The 19,195-nt window shown below is 35.3% G+C and overlaps 1 protein-coding gene across 1 annotated transcript; it reads left to right on the top strand.

The window, feature by feature from the left end:
- The first annotated feature begins 13,164 nt into the window (after positions 1–13,164).
- On the top strand, positions 13,165–19,151 carry LOC110723281 (wall-associated receptor kinase-like 14). Its single transcript, XM_021902628.1, has 3 exons — positions 13,165–14,466; positions 16,731–16,784; positions 17,554–19,151. Exons 1-3 carry the CDS (start codon positions 13,746–13,748, stop codon positions 18,843–18,845), a joined length of 2,067 nt encoding a protein of 688 aa, XP_021758320.1. The 5' UTR covers positions 13,165–13,745; the 3' UTR covers positions 18,846–19,151.
- Positions 19,152–19,195: the final 44 nt, after the last annotated feature.

The raw sequence follows: 19,195 nt of genomic DNA, 5'->3' as shown, positions 1-19,195 counted from the left end.
AAGAATAGGACAATCAACACTAAAAATGTACTTAATTGTTGAAAAATTACTTCGTATTTTGCATTGCGTATAACTAAATTAGTTGTGTGGTGATGGTATGCAGACTGTTAATTATGTACATTATAGGGAATGTGTTCCTATTTATCAAGTATAACTAAATTTTGTATGCAGACTGTTCTTATATATATATACTCCCTCCGTTCCCGAAAGAACAACCCTTTTGGGTTGATTTTGCGGGTATTAATAAAATTAAATAAAAAGAAGTAAAAGTATATTGGAAATATAAATTTACATGGGGTTTACAAAAAAGTAGAGAAGGATAGTAATAAAAGTATATGGAAAAAAAAAAATTTATATGAGAAAGCTAATTTTGCACAAATATTGTTGCAAATTGGTGGGTATTTTAATACTAATGGGTCATTCTTTTTGGGAATAAAATTAGGCCAAATGAGACGTTCTTTCGGGGACGGAGAGAGTATATATATATATATATATATATATATATATATATATATATAACGAACGCCCCGGGGGCCGGCATTGGATAAGTTAGCTAAGTAGAAAGATTAAATAAAAATTAACATTACACCGATCAACGCGACAGACTCTGTCGCCAGGCGACAGATTCTGTCGTTTAGCGCTAATTAAAAGATAAAACACGCTTTGTACCAAAATTCTCTTCTTAATATGATTAAGCAGCTAATTCCACGTTTATCAAATTAAAATCGGATTTTTTTTTTTTTTGAGGATAATTAAAACCGGATTTATCATAAAACACTTATTTTATTCCAAATAAAACTCTTTAAAATATAATTATCAATCCTAATACTATTAGAATTTAAAAGAACCTTCTAGATTATCCTAGAAGATTAAAGTCAATTCATTTTGGGCCCAATTTAGTATTTTGGTCATAACTTCCTCATTATTCTTCGGAATTGGAGTTATTATATATCGTTGGAAAGCTCTTTCCGAGCCCAACCCAACTACACTATTATTGGACCCTTATCATAGACCAAACTAAATTGGATTGACTATTTTCATAAATAGAGTACAAAAAAGAATATTTTCAAAAACAGAAAGAGAGATATTTTAATAAAAACAACCCCATCACTAGAATTTTCACACTTTCACTTTGTTCAATAATCAAATGACGTGAAAGTTATTCATCACTGGGTTTGTTTTTGGGAAGACACATTTGGGTTGGTTGCGTTTGGTAATGACTAATGAATTTAGCTAACTCAATGGCTGGCACAAAGTGGCTTAGAAAACCTGGTGTTGGAACAAACACTAGCTCTGCTACTTGAGTGTTTCTCATTTTGTGAGCCTTTAATATTCTATATTATAAAAAACGCCATATATATAAAAGAGATATGCTATATGTTATGTTAACTCCCTGGAATTTGCGATGAAGCTTGGGAACCCTCACATTTGCATTGTTCAGCATGTTTTAAAGATTGTACCCCCTTTCCCCGTTTACATCCTTGTATTAGTTCTGTTAAAAGAGTTAAACTCTCTCCTAGTCCTTATCTTTACGCCTTTGGTAGTCCCGAGGATGTTGGGAGCTAGTCTCCTTTTACTCCGCTGTCAAAAAAAAAAAAAAAAAAAAACTCCCTGTAATTTGCAATTAAACGTTTATAGAAACGCTTTTTAATAGATAAGTATAGATTAATATAGAGACCATAGTGTCTTTAATAATAGTGATTTACAATAAATTAATGTGAACTACATCTATTTAAAAATTTGTATTCAAATCCTTCCTCTCCTCGCTTTTTAATATTTGTGTCACTTTGACTTTTTCACTATTCCTATCTTCCCTACATATTGCAACTTGGGGATAAACACATGGAATTCAAGAAGATGAGAGATAAAAATATGTTGCATTTTATTTACCCGATTTTCACTTATCTTGTCTTATCTGGATTCACCTAAAATTATCGATCTGAACTTATAACCTATTAAAACTTACTTTAGTTGTAATTTGTACTTGGATATCATTTACCAGAGCTTATTTTTTCCTGAACTAAATTTATCTGAACTTATCTGAAAAACTTATTACTACATCTAAAGTAAGTGAAAATAAGGTGAACAAAATAGGTCCATAATAGTAGGTAGACATATGATGAGGAGAGAAAATAGAACAAAATATGTGAAACATGAACATATTGCAATATTTGTGAAAGTTTCTAAAATGGTGAGTAATCCCTCCGTTTTTAAATACTTGCTCCATTTCTCCATGCGCGGAGTTTTAGGAGAAATTAGAGAAAGTAATAAAATATGAAGGTGGTGGGGTTGATGGAAGAATAAAAATTGTAAAAAAACTAAAAGCAATGGAGATAATTGAAGGAGGGGGAATATGAAATTAATATTGTTGGGTCTACTTGGTGAGAGAAACTAATTAAATATTGTAAAAACTTTCCAAATAAGGAAATAGAGCAAGTATTTAAAAACAGCCGAAAAAGAAAAATAGAACAAGTATTTAAAAACGGAGGGAATAATTATTACAATATTTGTGGAACGGATAAAATATATCATTGGATTAGTTACAATGTCTACCATTTCAACTAAATAGCAATTATAAATATGGTTAAAGTTATATTTGGCATCTATTTAAGTATAATAAATATTAAAAGACGGATGGAGTAATCAAAATTGCTCATCCAACTAAAAAATTTAAGTAAATTAGAAAGCAACCCGGCTAGCTTGTGGAGTTGTGGAAATGTGAACCTTTTGTGGTGGAAAGAACGTGGATAATGCTGGTTGTTTGTAATGGGCCTGGTTGCAAGGAATATATGGGCCGTCATTTTTGGGCCGGAAGATGCTATTGTAGATCGCTATGCAGCTACGTGGGGCAGGGAGTCTAGAACCAAGTCCAAATCATAAGTACCAAATTTAACAAAATTAAATACTGTAATAACTATTACGAGTGTATGTGCCTCCGACGTTGCCCCGAATATCCATTTTAAAGAGTTTACTTAATTGTGGGCATATTTGTGTAATAATTATAAATAATCATAATAATAACAATAATAATAATTTGTGTATATATATATATATATATATATATATATATATATATATATATATATATATATATATATATATATATATATATATATATATATATTAAATGTTAGATACAAAAAGAGAGAATAAACACTACCTATTATTCTTTTTTCATGTTTGTTATTATTTTCTATGTTTGTTAGTTGCACTATATTCACTTGATACCCGTTCAAAAAAAAAAATCACTTGATCTACTATGACCAATGTTTGTGAATTACATACATAAAAGAATATATAAGTAAGGGTCTGTTCTTATTGACTGAACTGAACTGAACTGAACTGAATTGAACTGAATTGAGCTGAACTGAACTGAAATAAATATTTTATAAGAGAAGGAAATTAGGAGCTGAACTGAACTGAACTGAACTGAGCTGAGCTGAGCTGAACTGGGCTGAGCTGAGCTGAATTGAGCTGAGCTGAGCTGAACTTAACTGAACTGAATTGAACTGAACTGAATTTCAACGTAAGAGAACAGGCCCTAAGACATTGTTTATCAAACTTCTATGTTGACAATTTGACATATGTGTTGAATTTCAATGGGACACTAAAATAATAGGAGTATAATTTTGTGTAAAGAAGAGTGCGTCGGTTAAAATAAATAAAAAGTTAAAAGTAATTATTTTTTAACACGTAAAATCAACCGATTATATTATTGGCTTAATTGGATTGTGCTTTGTAAAACCAGTAAAGTTCTAAGAATTTACCTCAAGATTCCCTTGTATTGTACCGTTTATGTTATTTCCTAGTTTTTAGTAGTTTTTTTCTATTTTAATTTCAATAACAAATCATCACAAACATACACAAAAATAAAACAACCAAATATATAAAAAAATACATGATTCAAAAGCTTTAATGGTAAATCAATGGTAGACTAAAATAAATAAAAAAAACATGGCCATATTTATATATAATTATAATTATGTGATTATTCGTATATGGTAAAATTCTAATGTTAATAGGATATTTATGTAATAAGCTGAAGAACAATGCACAAATATGCGCTTTGGTACAACCCATAACGGTGGAATTCAGTTTGCATAAGAACGCATCATTATCTCCCATGTCAATAGATATTTCAAAAAAAAAAAAAAAAAAAAAAAAATCTCCCATGTCAATAGAAATCTGTAAAAATACAATAAATTACTAAGTCAATTAAAATCTAGTAATTTTGTAAGCTCAAAATTCGTCTGGTCTATCAAACCAATAAAAGGGTATTCAATAACTAACACTTATTAATTGAAATTTTAGTGAGTATTTTTTTAGAGTTTTTTTTATTTTTATTTTTAATAACTAGTGCTGAAAATGTATAGAGAATTAAAATAAAATCATGGGTATTACATCAAATCACTCTTTGTTGAACTTACCACCCGTCTTTATTCGAATTTAAAATATACCACCCTTTAAAGTCAAAATAAGTAGATATCACAAGCCTTTTCCTATTTCAACCATTTTCCAACTTAGGGTACACGCAAAACATTCCTTAAAAACAAGCGTTCGGTCAGGCGCTATCTCGCCCAGTCGAGCCCGCCTTTGACTGGAGGAGTCCTCAATCCGTGCCTGATCGGGCGCGCCTCTGGGCGGAGATCACTTCTTCTCTTATCTGCCTCGCCCGGCCGGACGCGCTTTGGGCGAGGACTTCCCCAATCGGGCGAGCTCTCAGGCATTAGGGTCACTTCGATTGGGCTAATTTCTTGGCTCAATCTGGATTTCCTCCCTGGGTCTTTATAACTCATTCCAATGCCTCAAACTCTTCTTATTCGCCGAGTTCTTAATCACCGGCTTGATTGCTCCAACTCGGCCTTGCATGCGATCCTACTCCAATGCTCGTAGTGGCTCCAACAAGTCCGGAAAAATGCTTCAAATCCGCAATTCCTTATAAAATAATACCAAAACTACGAATACACTAGAAAACACATATTAGTAATAAAAGTGGCTTCATAGAGCAAAAAAAAATAATCCTAAATATGATCAAGAAGCGGGGGTAAAACACTAAATAAGATAGACATATCAGGTTGCCGCCTTCTGGAGATGGCAATGATGGGTTTGGTTTTTTTTTTTTTTTAAATTCTGAATATTATGTGGGCCTCTTAAGTATAAAAAATTGGCAAGAATAAGAGTAAGGTGGTGATATCTACTGGTTTTGACTTAAAGAGATGGTATTTTTCTTTTAATTTTGAAAAAAAAAAATGGGTGGTAACTCCAAATTAGGGCCTATTCTGTTCAGCTTAATTTCAGTTTAGTTCAGTTCAGTTCACTCCGGTTTAGTTCCTAATTTCCTTCTCTCATAAACAATTCATTTAAGCTCCAATTAGTTCAGCTCAGTTTAGTTTGGTTCAACCTCAATCAGTTCAATTCCAATCATTTCATTTTAGCTATTTTTTATCAATCGGAACAGACCCTTAGGGTGATTCTATAGTTACTCCGTTCGTTTCACATTAGTTGCAACACTTTCCATTTTTGACCGTTTCATATAAGTTGCAACACTACTATATTTGAAAAAGACCCACCATTATTTTATAATTTCTCTCTCCTACTAACCCCACTTTCACAAACAATTTATTATTTCTGATAAGCCGTCGTCGAGCCTAACAAAGATAAAATCCTATCTTGGTCTCACTAGCTAATAACAAAGGTAAGAAAGGGTCGAACCCAAGAGAGGCATGGAATCAACCACCGAGATACTACCGTTTAAATAAGCTAAATGAAATCGATATTGGTTTGGTTTTATGTAACATGTACTAGTTCAAATCAACTAAGACTAAGGGGAGATCAACAATAATTAGAGGATTCTAGGGCTCAGGATATACCACTCAACTTCATCACAAACCACAAATAGCATGTAGCAATCAATGGTAATAATATAGGGGAAGTCATCTAAAGCACCCAACTACTCTCTCAAGCTAGAGGGATTACTTGAATAATGAATACAACCTACTTTCGTGGTTACAAGCATGAAACAAGTATTAAAGCATAATCATAGTGAAAAAACATTCCTTGACTGTAAATTCCTATTTTCATGACATTTCAAGTCAATTAAACATAAGGGAGCTAACTCGAGTTCATCTCTCGATCCTTCGTTGAGAAAGCTTGGATAATAGTTCTAGCAATGGCCATATACAAAAACTAAGCAATTAAACCACTTAGCTCAACTAATTAACACCCAACAATTACCAAATTGACACATTCAACAAGTAATTAGTGACTACACATTGAGGGTTTTACCCAAACCCTAGAAAAATTAGACTACTCACAACCCATGGAGATTAGAGAAATTAAGAATTTCAAGCTACTCATGAACAAGTAAGATTCAAACTAAAGATTAAGCTAATTAACAATCCAAGCATACAAGAATTAAGCAAATAATTAACAATTAAAGCATTTAAAAATGAAGAGAAGAGTAAGAAATGTTACTAGAAGCTTCAATTTTGAATAACAATGGTGGAACTTGTCTTCTAAAATGATTGAGATTGAAATTTCCAAACTAATAATTAAGATCTAACCAATTATTTGAGAGTTTTTGTGTATCTAAGATTACAAACTAAGAGAAAAGCTCTAAAAACTTGGATGCCGTACAAATGAGCTCAAGGGGTTATTTATAAGACCCCCAAATAAAAAAGACGAAGAGAACAAGAATCGGGCACGCCTGCAGGTTTGCACGGATGTTCCACCTTATGCACAGCCGTGCAGAGCCAGAGGAATAGTATCAGTTTGCTACTGTTTCGGCCTGGGAATCCTGCACAAATGTGCCAAGTATGGCATGAACGTGCAGGTCTTGAACTGCAGAATCAGTTTTGAAACTGATTTGGGTTGGGCAAGCTGCACAGACGTGCAGGCTTTGGCACGGACGTGCTGAGTATCCTACACGGACGTGCCTAACTTTGCATGGCCGTGCAAGTAGAGCTGTCAATTCCGGTAAATGGGTCGGGTAGGGTTTTGGTCGGATAAGAGTGGGTCGGGTCAATTCAGATTAATTCCATAACCTATGCGGGTCGGGTTTGGGTTGGGTCATGCTTGAGTCGGGTCACATAAGGCATACTTTTTATCGGGTTTGGGTCGGGTTAATAACAGGTCGGGTTACATTCGGGTCGGGTGAACAATATATAGGTCGGGTTTTCACGGGTTAGGGTAATTCTCGGGTTCGTTTCGGGTTCGGTTCAAGTCAATAATTTGCGGGTAGAATCAGGTTGGGTCATTCTCGAGTTTGAGTCGGGTTCGGTTCAAGTCAATAATTTGCGGGTTATAATCAGGTCAGGTCATTTTCAAGTCAGGTCATTCTCGGGTTCAAGTCAGGTTCGGTTAAAGTCAATAATTTGCGGGTTATAATCAGGTTGGGTCATTTCTAAGTCGGGTCATTCTCGGATTCAAGTCGAATTATGTTCAAGTTAATAATTTGAAGGTTATAATTAGGTCGGGTCATTTCCAAGTCAGGTCATATTCGGGTTCAACTAACTATAAATAGATAATTATAATTTTTATCAAGCTAATTATTTCCTTTGACTATAATATATATGACAATATACTAGGGAACTATAGTCTATAATTTAGGAAGATAATTATCTCCTTTGACCATACAACAAATATGTACGATATTTAACTCTTAAATTTGAGGATGATGCTCCTTTCTTTTGTTGGCCTGGACCGAATTGGTTTCCCTAGGCAAAATGCTTTGATCAACAATAATAAGGTGGTCTAAATTGCATTTAAGGTGATTTGAAATCGGGTCAGGAATAATTTGGGTTGAATTTAGGCTGGGTCAATAACAAGTCGTGTTAATTTCGAGTCGAGTAAGTAACAAATCGGGTTGAATTTTTGAGTCGGGTAAGAAATAGGCCTGGTAAAATTCGAGTCGGGTCAATAACAAGTCGGGTTTAATTTATGTCAGGTCAATAACAAGTCGGTTGATTTCAGGTCGGGTTTGTAACAGGTTGGGTTAAATTCGGGTCGGGTTAAGAATGGATCGAGTTGAATTCAGCTAAGGTTAGTAACAAGTCGGGTTAAATTCGGGTTTTGATGGCTTAAAATGGGTTTGGGTCAATTTCGGTTCAAGTCAGGTTCGGAGCAAGTTAATTAAATTAAATTGGTCGTTGTAAACTAGTAAATCGGTGCAAGTTGTAAACCGATAAATTGCCTGTTTAAAGACGAATTGGATGATTCCACCCACCTAATAGGACTCCTGAAGGGTATTAGGGACCATGATAAACATTTTGGCAATTTTTATATCGGGCTAAAATTAGTCAAAAAATTCAAAAATTGAAGGCTAATATCCACATTTTTGAGAAATTTCTGAGTCTTCAGGCCCGGTGTCTAAAAGTCTTGAAATTCAAGGGAATACATCTCGGGGTCATATAATGTCATTTGGAACCATATGTTATCATTAATTATTGTCATAAATGTTCGTGGTAGGCTTGAGTTAATTAAATCGGTGCAAGTTGTAAACCGATAAATTGGTTGTCTAAAGGCAAATTGGATGGTTCCACCCACCCAGTTCGACTCCCGGAGGGTATTAGGGACCATGGTAAACATTTCGACAATTTTTACATTCGGGCGAAAAAAATTCAAAAAATTCCAAAATTGAAGGCTTTTATTCACTCTTTTTGAGACATTTTGGAGGTTTCGGGGCCCGGTGTCGAAAAGCCTTGAGATTTTAGAGAATACATCTCGGGGTTATATAATTTCGTTTGGAACCATATATAATCATTATATGTTGTCATAAATATTCGTGGTAGCCTTGAGTTAATGCAATCGGTACAAGTTGTAAATCGGTAATTTGTCCGTTTAAAGAAGAATTGGATGGTTCCACCCACCCAATTGGACTCTCGGAGGGTATTAGGGACCATGGTAAATATTTGGGCAATTTTTATTTTCGGGTGAAAAAAAGTCAAAAAATTTTAAAATTGAAGTTTAATATCCATGTTTTTTGACTAATTTTGAAGGTTTCGGGGCCCGGTGACAAAAAGGCTTGAGATTTTAGGGGATAAATCTCTGGGTCATATAATGTCGTTTGGAACCATATATGATCATTATATATTGTCATAAGTGTTCGTGGTAGGCTTAAATCAATGAAATCATTGCAAGTTGTAAATCAGTAAATTGGTCGTTTAAAGGAAAATTGGATGGTTCCACCCACCCAATTGGACTCCCAGAGGATATTAGGGACCATGGTAAAAATTTCGGCAATTTTTATTTCCCGACGAAAAAAAGTTTAAAATTTCCAAAATTGAAGTCTAATATCCATGTTTTTTGAGAAATTTTGGAGGTTTTGAGGCCTGGTGTTGAAAAGTTTTGAAATTTTAGGGAATACATTTCGAGTTCAAATAATGTCGTTTGGAACCATATATGATCATTATTTGTTGTCATAAATGTTCATTATAGGCTTGAGTTAATGAAATCGGTGCAAGTTGTAAACCCGTAACTCGGCTATTTAATGGCAAATTGGATGGTTGCACCTAGCCAGGTGGACTCCCGGAGGGTATTAGGGACCATTGTAAACATTACGGAAGTTTTTATTTCAGGGCGAAAAAAGTCAAAAAATTCCAAAATTGAAGTCTAATATCCACGCAATCACGCATTTTGCGAAATTTTCGAGATTTCGGAGCCTGGTGTCAAAAAGTCTTGAAATTCTAGGGGATAAATCTCATGGTCATATAATGCCGTTTGGAACCATATATGATCATTATATGTTGTCTTAAATGTTCGTGGTAGGCTTGAGTTGATGAAATCAGTGCAAATTGTAAATCGGTAAATTGGTCGTTTAAAGGCAAATTGGATGGTTCAACCCACTTAATTGGACTCCTAGAAGATATTAGGAACCATGGTAAACATTTTGGAAATTTTTATTTTCGGGCAAAAAAAGTCAAAAAATTCCAAAATTGAATGAGTAATTTTGGAGGTTTCGGAGCCTGGTGTGGAAAAGTCTTGAAATTTTAGAGAATACATTTTGGGGTCATATAATTTCATTTGGAACCATATATGATCATTATTTGTTGTCATAAGTTTTCATGGAAGGCTTGAATTAATGAAATCCGTGCAAGTTGTAAACCGGTAAATTGGTCGTTTAAAGGCAAATTGGATAGTTCAACCCACCCAATTGGACTCTCGTAGGATATTAGGGACCATGGTAAACATTTCGACAATTTTTATTTCCTAGCAAAAATAAGTCTAAAAATTCCAATATTGAAGGCAAATATCCATGCTTTTTAAGAAATTTTGGAGGTTTCGGGCTCGGTGTCGAAAAGCCTTGAGATTTTATGATATAAAACTCGGGGTCATATAATATCGTTTGGAACCATATATGATCATTATATGTTTTCTTAAATGTTCGTGGGAAGCTTGAATTAATAAAATCAATGCAAGTTGTAAACCGGTAAATTGGCCGTTTAAAGACGAATTGGATGGTTCCACCCACCAAATTGGACTCCCGAAAGGTATTAGAGACCATGTTAAACATTTCGGCAATTATTATTTCCGTGCAAAAAAAAGTCAAAAATTTCCAAAATTGAAGGCTAATATATCCACGTTTTTTGAGAAATTTCGAAGGTTTCGGGCCCAGTGTCGAAAAGACTTGAGATTTTAGGGAATACATCTCGGGTCATATAATGTCGTTTGGAACTATATATGATAATTATTTGTTGTCATAAATGTTCGTGATAGGCTTGATTTAATAAAATCGGTGCAAGTTGTAAACCGATAAATTGGCCTTTTAAAGGCAAATTGGATGGTTCGTTCCACCCACCCAATTGGACTCCCGGAGATTATTAGACACCATGATAAACATTTCGGCAATTTTTATTTTCTGGCAAAAAAAAGTCAAAAATTTTTAAAATTGAAGTTTTGAGAAATTTTGGAGTCTTCGAGGCCCGGTGTCTAAAAGTCTCGAAATTCTAGGGAATATATCTCGGGGTCATATAATGTCATTTGGAACCATATGTGATCATTAATTTTGTCCTAAATGTTCGTGGAAGGCTAAAGTTAATGAAATCAGTGCAAGTTGTAAACCGGTAAAGTGGTCGTTTAAAGGCAAATTGGATGGTTTCACCCACCCAGTTGGACTTCCGGAGGGTATAAAGGATCATGGTAAACATTTAGGCAATTTTTATTTCCGGACGAAAAAAAGCCAAAAAATTCCAAAATTGAAGGCTAATATCCACGTTTTTTGAGAAAATTTGAAGGTTTCGGGGCCCGGTGTCGAAAAGACTTGAGATTTTAGGGAATACATCTCAGGGTCATATAATGTCATTTGGAATCATATATGATAATTATTTGTTGTTATAAATGTTCAGGGTAGGTTTGAGTTAATGAAATCGGTGTAAGTTGTTAACCGGTAAATTGGCCGTTTAAAGGCAAATTGGATGGTTTCACCCACCCAATTGGATTATCGGAGGGTATTAGGGACCATAATAAATAATTCGGCAATTTTTATTTTTGGGCGAAAAAAAGTCAAAAAATTTTAAAATTGAAGGATAATATCCACACTTTTTGAGAAATTTTTGAGGTTCGGTTCAAGTCAATAATTTGCGGGTTAGAATCAGGTCGGGTCATTCTCGGGTTTGAGTCGGGTTAGGTTCAAGTCAATAATTTGCGGGTTATAATCAGGTCGGGTCATTTTCAAGTCGGGTTCGGTTCAAGTCAATAATTTGCGGGTTATAATCAGGTTGGGTCATTCTCGTATTCAACTCGGGTTATGTTTAAGTCAATAATTTGCAGGTTACAATCAGGTCGGGTCATTTCCAAGTCAGATCATATTCGGGTTCAACTTACTATAAATAGATAATTTTCATTTTTATCAATCTAATTATTTCCTTTGATTATAATATATATGGCAATATACTAGGGAACTATAGTCTATAATTTAGGGAGATAATTATCTCCTTTGACCATACAACAAATATATACTATATTTAATTCTTAAATTTGAGGATGATGCTCCTTTCTTTTGCTGGCCTGGACCGACTTGGTCTCCTAGACAAAATACTTTGATCAACAATAATAAGGTGGTCTAAATTGCATTTAAGGTGATTTGTAGTCGGGTCAGGAACAATTTGGGTTGAATTTAGATAGGGTCAATAACAAGTAATGTTGATTTTGAGTCGGGTTAGTAACAATTTGGGTTGAATTTTTTGGTCGGGTTAGTAATAGGTCTGGTAAAATTCGGGTCGGGCCAATAACAAGTCGGGTTGAATTTGGGTCAGGTTAATTTCAAGACGGGTTGATTTCGGGTCTGGTTTGTAACAGGTTGGATTAAATTTGGGTCGGGTTAGGAACGGGTCAGGTTGAATTCAGGTCAAGTTATTAACAAGTCGGGTTAAATTCGGGTTTTGACGGGTTAAAATGGGTTTAGGTCAATTTCAGTTCAAGTCGGGTTCGGTTCAAGTCAATAATTTACGGGTTACATTCGGGTCGGGTCATCTCCAGGTCAGTTCATATTCGGGTTCGGGTCTCACATACTCGGGTCAACTCGAGTCTAGGTTTGGTTTCAGGTTGGGTCAGGTCGGGTTTGGGTCACCATTTTTCCGGGTTCAGATGGTTCGGTTAATAATCGGGTTTAAGTCGGTATTTTGAGTCGGGTCAACTTTTGACAGTTCTACGTGCAAGCTCTGAATGTTGCAAGCAGAAGTTCCTGATCGTCAATAAGCACTCTTGCACAGACGTGCAAGGTATGGCATGGCCACGCAAACTCTCTTAGGCCCTTTTCTCACCTTTTCTTCGATTTTGCTCCTTTGTTATGGGTTCTAACCTCGGTTTATCATCCATATGCTTCAAATGATCGTCTTTGGACCTAAAATTTCAACAAAAACACTAACAACTCGTGAAGCAAATGATATACAAAAAATTGCACGATAATAGAGTAAAAGTTAACCAAAACACCTATTTATCAAGTAAACAAGGTTCAAAATCATCCTAAAATCATATGGAATAACAAGTTATCAATTTCTCTTTCTTACCAACCTCACCTACACTATGTTTTTTTTATTTTTATCTCTTACTAACAATACTTTATATTGTATCCATACAAGCCTAGTCTATAATATTTTTAAATTACGAGCCAAGTCTACTATTACAACTAATACAAAACAGAGGGAGTAACTATTGGTAGTTATTTACAAGACTTATTTTCAGAAATATCTTTGAATTTATTTGAAGAAAAAAAATGTTATAGGGGCAAAATTGTAAATGAAATAACCAACCAAAACCACATTTCTGATTTCTCTACTCCTTTATTACGTACCCAATCACCCTTAATCCCGCGTCCCCACTCTGCGTCAAACAGACGGTCTTACTTTTCTTCTCTCTCCTCTTTTTCTTTCTCTTTCTCTTTTCCTTTCTATCATCAATTTCATTTCCAGTTTCCCCCAATAATCATCCACAAATTACAGAAAAATCCCAGTTACAATTTTATCTAATACTTTTAATAAAACAATATTCTCACTTCTACAACTTCGTTGATTCTTACTCTGCAAAAAATTGGTAGTTGCTTACATTGATTCAATTGCTTTTAATTCCCTCTTTCCATTAAATACACTCACAGAAATTTCTACGGAGCTGAATTTAATGTTGTAGTTGATCTTCTCAACGGCTTCTTACATGCGCTTTTACTTCTCTGTCACTCGAAAAAATCGAATATTTATCATTCCAAATTGCATTGAAGAACCCAAAATTTGAACAATATAGAGTTGAAATCCAAGATGAAGATGATGTTGTTGCTTTATAGACTGTTAATTTTTCTGGGTTTCTGTTTTCCATTAGCAAAATCGATCGAAAATTCGTCAAATTGCAGCAGATCATGCCATGGTAAAGCAGTAAATTACCCATTTGGATTCTCCCATGATTGCGAGTTTCAATTGGATTGTAAATCCGACGGAAAAATGGAGTTCAAGGGTTTTGATATCAGAAATTTAACATGGAATTCTATTCTACTTAATCTCTCTCCAAATTGCAGTCGTCCGATGAATGAAACCCAGAAATTATTTGGAAGAAACTACGCTTTAACTGCTCAAAATGGGTTGCTATTACAAAACTGTAGTACGCCGTTAAATGGGTGTGTAATTCCGGCGAGTTTGATTGAGGGTAGGTTTAATCTGTGTGAGAAGAGGAGAGAGAATATGAGTTGTTATGCTGCTGAACATCCGATTGGAGGAGGTGGGATTTTAAGGTACGAGGATGTTAGTAATACTGGTTGTCAATCGTTGTTTTCGTCGATTGTTATCGAAAATTCTGTCGCCGGAGATAGCAATTCCGATGCTTTTCTGGAGTTTCAAGCTGTTCAGGTCAGTTGGTGGCTGACCGGCACGTGTCAGTGTGATCAGAACGCAAATTGTAGTACTGTTGGAGCTTCCGGTTACCGGTGCCAGTGTAATCCTGGGTTTTCCGGTGATGGGTTTGTCAACGGCGATGGTTGCCGCAATGGTTAGTGGGTTATATTATTAAACTTTATATTATATTTGCATTTCATGGTTATTGTTAAATATTGTTATTTATATTGTTTTTCATATTGATCTGTTTTGATGTTAATGATTGAGATTGTGTATTGACAAGCGTGAAGAGTAGTTGAAGTTTTGCGAGTATTAAGAAACGGAGGAAGTATAATTAGGTTATCCATTGATTTTGTTTTGTGTGTTGCGAGTTGATGAGGTTGGGTGTTTTTTGAGTGGTAATGAGCAGCTAAGTTGCTGTAGTCATAGGAAGGGATTGGACAAAATTGACTAAGGTTAGATTAATAAAATGAAGATTTTGCGTCGACCGCCTAATAGGATATGATAATTAGTAGTTTAGTACTAGTAGATACATAAGATATTGTTGTAAAATGAAACCATTGAAAAGTTTCTTTGATGGAGATTTCTACGAAGTTGATGGGTTACTAAAAGCACATGGACCGGGTTTGGTGTCTAGTTGTTTAATTAATTGATTAATACGTTGTAATATATTGTTGGGGATTGACATTAGCAAATGATTTATTTTGAATAGTCAAAGAGAGCCTTGAGTGTTCAAAAATGTGGGGATTCATTCAGTACTTTTATCATTGACTATAACCTAAGGTATGAAAACATTTTGATATTGTTATTACATATTATTATAGTTATGTTCCGTGGGCTACTTCGAAACCTCTATTGACTTTCCATCGGATGTGTAATGTATTCCAGCCATATCTAAGAGAAAAAAAAATGAGATAGGATAATAGAAAATGAATTAAGTGCCAGTTTGGTTTGTTTAGGATGAAGAGGATAGGTTTTGAACATTAAACAATGTATACTAGCTCATATAAGTCTTTGTGCAAATTTCTGTTTACGTTTAATTGTGTTGTCTTGTAGTGGCAAAAAAAGCCCTGGTGCAATCAAATAAAGGTCCATGGCATACTTGTTTGGACTAGGGACCTAAGAGATTTCTTATATGTTACCTTCAAATTTTTAGGGGTTATTTTCTGGACTATTTAGTGAGGAAAATGCTAAAATCCAATATCATTGGATTAGAGATTTATTTGGGTTAGACTGTGGACTCTGGTTAATATTACTTGAGCTGATAATGGCTCCTTAAATTTAGCTTACAACATTTAAAGCTAAACTTCGGAATCTAGTTACTGAGGGGTAATGTAGAGTTATTTCGTAACTGTGTCACTTATGACTAGAACAAGATCATATATAAGGCAGAATTATTCATTTGTATGTAATTTACATAGAATGCCTGAAACTGTTGGTGTATATAATAATGCATCAGTAATGCACGTGTTTTCTTTCCTTGACTTCCATGTTCAATCAAACAACCAATGTAATTAGCCATGATGGAAAAAAAGTACATGAGATATAAAATGCGTCAGACATTCAAATGGGACATGGCAGATAAAACTACATACACAATTTTGTTCCTTCAACCATTTGTAACTAAATGAGATAGTCCATGTTTGTAATTCTAGAAAAATTGTTGCAGTTGCTCCAACTGTTTTCGGTTGTATTAGCTGTTAGCACTTAGCAGCTTGTCTTAAAGACTGGCTCTTTCTTGTTCAAGTAAAAATATATTGAGATAGTGGAGAAATAAGGAAACAAGAAATGCACACCCGTTTTATCTGAGAGACAAAGTTTTTTTCATGTGAACATAGGATAGTGTAGGGGGCTGGTCTTATGGATATTGGCAAGGAAAAAGGAATAGAAAACTCAATCTAGTTTGAATAGAATAAGTTTTGTTATTTAACTCACGGGGACTTGAGCAGCAAGATACTGTGAACAAATTGGTTGCTGTATGGGATTCCTAGTGAATAACAAGATACTTATAATGTATGTTTTTTTCCCACTACATCCATGCTGTCATTATTGGATTCGATGAATGCTTCTGAAACCTCAACCTCATCAGGATGGAGTGGCTCCTGGATCGAAAAGTGGATTAATTTGGGGGACACTTCCCCGGACCTGGGCGATTCTAATTTATGGAATTTTTTTTTTTAAAAAAAATAATTTAAATACATGCTGCCATTATTCTTATTCATGGCATTTTCTTACTTGTAATTCATTTGTAAAATCGAACTCTATCTTGTCCGAAGGGGAAATTTTATGTCTATAATTAGTTGGACTTGAGATTGTTGATGCTGGGTTTATATCTTTTATATCTGTGTGTGTTACATCTTATTATGTGTGCGTTCAATTGGTTGTTATCTGACCTTCTTTTCTTTGGCCTCTGAACAGATTCAGTTGCAGTCCTTCACAAAGATGGAATTAAAATTCCTGTTCTTATTGGAGGTATTCCATCTACACATTGGCATTTACAGTCTATGTTATCATGTTTTTCCCTCTTTCTTTCTATCTTTCCAGCTTCATAGACGGTGAATAGTTAAATTTGTGGGCTTCTGCTAAAATCTTGATCTTTCTTCAACAGACATATTTGTACTTTTTGCCAATATCTACATAGTGCATACTCTTTAGGCTTAAGTACTACGGCACTAGTATGTCTTTTAGCTTAATCAGAGAAAATCATTAGACAAATCATACTATTGGTCACTTTGTGGACTTCGTATTCACAGTGTGGCTTTACTACAACATATCTTTGGCATAACACACAATGCAGTGTTACACACATAAACACACCTCTACCCGTTGGAAAACTCTTGATTTGTCAGTTTTTTTTGTAGTTCTTATTGAGCTTGTTTCCATTCATTTTGATCTTTTCATAAGAAGTGGGTGGAAGTAGTGAAGGGGTTGTTCATGGTTTGAAAGCTACTGCTGATTTCAACGTCTTGAACAATGTTCATCTATAGTAATTAAGAAACCAATTAATGCTATGGGGATCTGGTTTCCTTTGGTGGTATTGTTCTCTGGGAAACCTTTTACAGGTCTGAATTCTTGTAGTCTACAGCCATAGTATAGTAATAGTGGTTACATTGTGTCCATGTAATGTCTCTCCATATTCACTTTTAAAGTGGCATACAAAGTGATATTTTTTTTTTTTTAATGAAATATATCATGTACAACTAAATTCCTGATTTTGTTGCATCTTTTCAATGTTGAAAAGGCATTGCTGCTGGTGCTGCTTCCATGGCAATCTTGGCTGGTATTTGCTACTTTTGTCGTCATCGTTCTGCTCATCAGAAAAGTCGGATGAGTGCAAGGCGTCTTCTTTCAGATGCTGCTGGCAACACTCCTGTTCCTCTGTACCCTTACAAGGAGATTGAGAGAGCCACAAATGGCTTTTCTGAAAAGCAAAGGTTAGGCACTGGTGCATATGGTACAGTTTATGCTGGAAGACTTCATGACAATGACTATGTGGCTATCAAAAAGATCAAACATCGGGACCCTGATAGTATAGAGCAAGTCATGAATGAGATTAAACTCCTATCCTCTGTCAGTCATCCAAACCTTGTCCGTCTTCTTGGTTGTTGCATAGAGGGCGGCGAACAGATACTTGTGTATGAATATATGCCCAATGGAACTCTTTCTGAGCATCTACAGAGAGAGAGAGAAAGTGGAAAGGCCCTTCCTTGGACAGTACGCCTTACCATTGCTTCAGAAACTGCCCAAGCAATTTCCTATCTTCACTCTGCCATTCATCCTCCGATATACCACAGAGACATAAAATCAAGCAACATACTACTAGATTTCAAGTATCAATCAAAGGTCGCAGATTTTGGACTTTCTAGACTGGGGATGATGGAATTATCGCATATTTCAACTGCTCCTCAAGGGACTCCAGGATACGTTGATCCTCAATACCATCAGAACTACCATCTTTCTGACAAAAGTGATGTTTACAGTTTTGGGGTAGTTTTAGTGGAGATTATAACTGCAATGAAGGTGGTGGATTTTAGTCGACCTCATACTGAGATCAATTTGGCTGCCCTTGCTGTTGATAGGATAGGAAAAGGACGCATTGACGAGATAATTGATCCATATCTTGAGCTGCACAGGGATGCTTGGACTCTTGCATCTGTTCACAAGGTGGCAGAGCTTGCTTTTAGATGTTTAGCCTATCACAGAGACATGAGACCAACAATGATGGAAGTTGCTCATGAATTAGAGCAAATTAGGCAAAGTGGGTGGGCCTCTATGGAGGAGAATGTGTGCATGGCATCATCGGTTGCATCTTCTTGCTCCTCGCCATTTAATGGGAGTGAGAGATCATTTGGTGGTTTATCAATGAAGAGGGTAGTAGGAAGCCAGAGACTTGTCGTTCCACAGAAAGGTATTGATCACCTGGCTTCATTGGAGGAGGGAAAAGATAGTTCACCAGTATCAGTTCATGATGGTTGGTTTAGTGAACAAAGCTCACCTTCAACAAACAGCTTGTTGGGTAATGTAATTCAGTAAGCTTGACTAAAATTAGTAATCTTGACTCTGTCGTCGTACAATGTGCATAAACTAGTAAATTTTGTTGCTTATATTAATAGCCCTTGTTGTTTTCCTTCTTAATGTCCACAAAGGCGGTGGTACATATGTAGAACTGTGAAGCAATTGAAACAAAGTGTACACATTATAGTTTAGGATGTCTTGCTGTTAGTGCTGTATATGTCAAGGAATCATTTACGCGCGACTGTGTCCCCTTACACTCTTATGATCCTGCCACAATTTTTGGCCCTAAAGTTATCTTTTTTATGAAATTTAAGTCCCCTTTGAGTCGTCTTTTAATGATGGCATAAATGATTTCCATATCCAATTCT

The sequence above is a fragment of the Chenopodium quinoa genome, unplaced genomic scaffold (genome assembly GCF_001683475.1).
Source record: "Chenopodium quinoa cultivar QQ74 unplaced genomic scaffold, ASM168347v1, whole genome shotgun sequence".
Lineage (NCBI taxonomy): Eukaryota > Viridiplantae > Streptophyta > Magnoliopsida > Caryophyllales > Amaranthaceae > Chenopodium > Chenopodium quinoa.
Note: the sequence above shows the minus strand (reverse complement) of the source record. Positions and strands in the feature narration are given on the sequence as shown.

Coding starts and splice junctions, on each gene's coding strand:
- LOC110723281 (XM_021902628.1), top strand. CDS start 13,746: ATGAAGATGATGTTGTTGCTTTATAGACTGTTAATTTTTCTGGGTTTC. Junction 14,467..16,730: donor CGGCGATGGTTGCCGCAATG/GTTAGTGGGTTA, acceptor GCCTCTGAACAG/ATTCAGTTGCAGTCCTTCAC. Junction 16,785..17,553: donor AATTCCTGTTCTTATTGGAG/GTATTCCATCTA, acceptor AATGTTGAAAAG/GCATTGCTGCTGGTGCTGCT.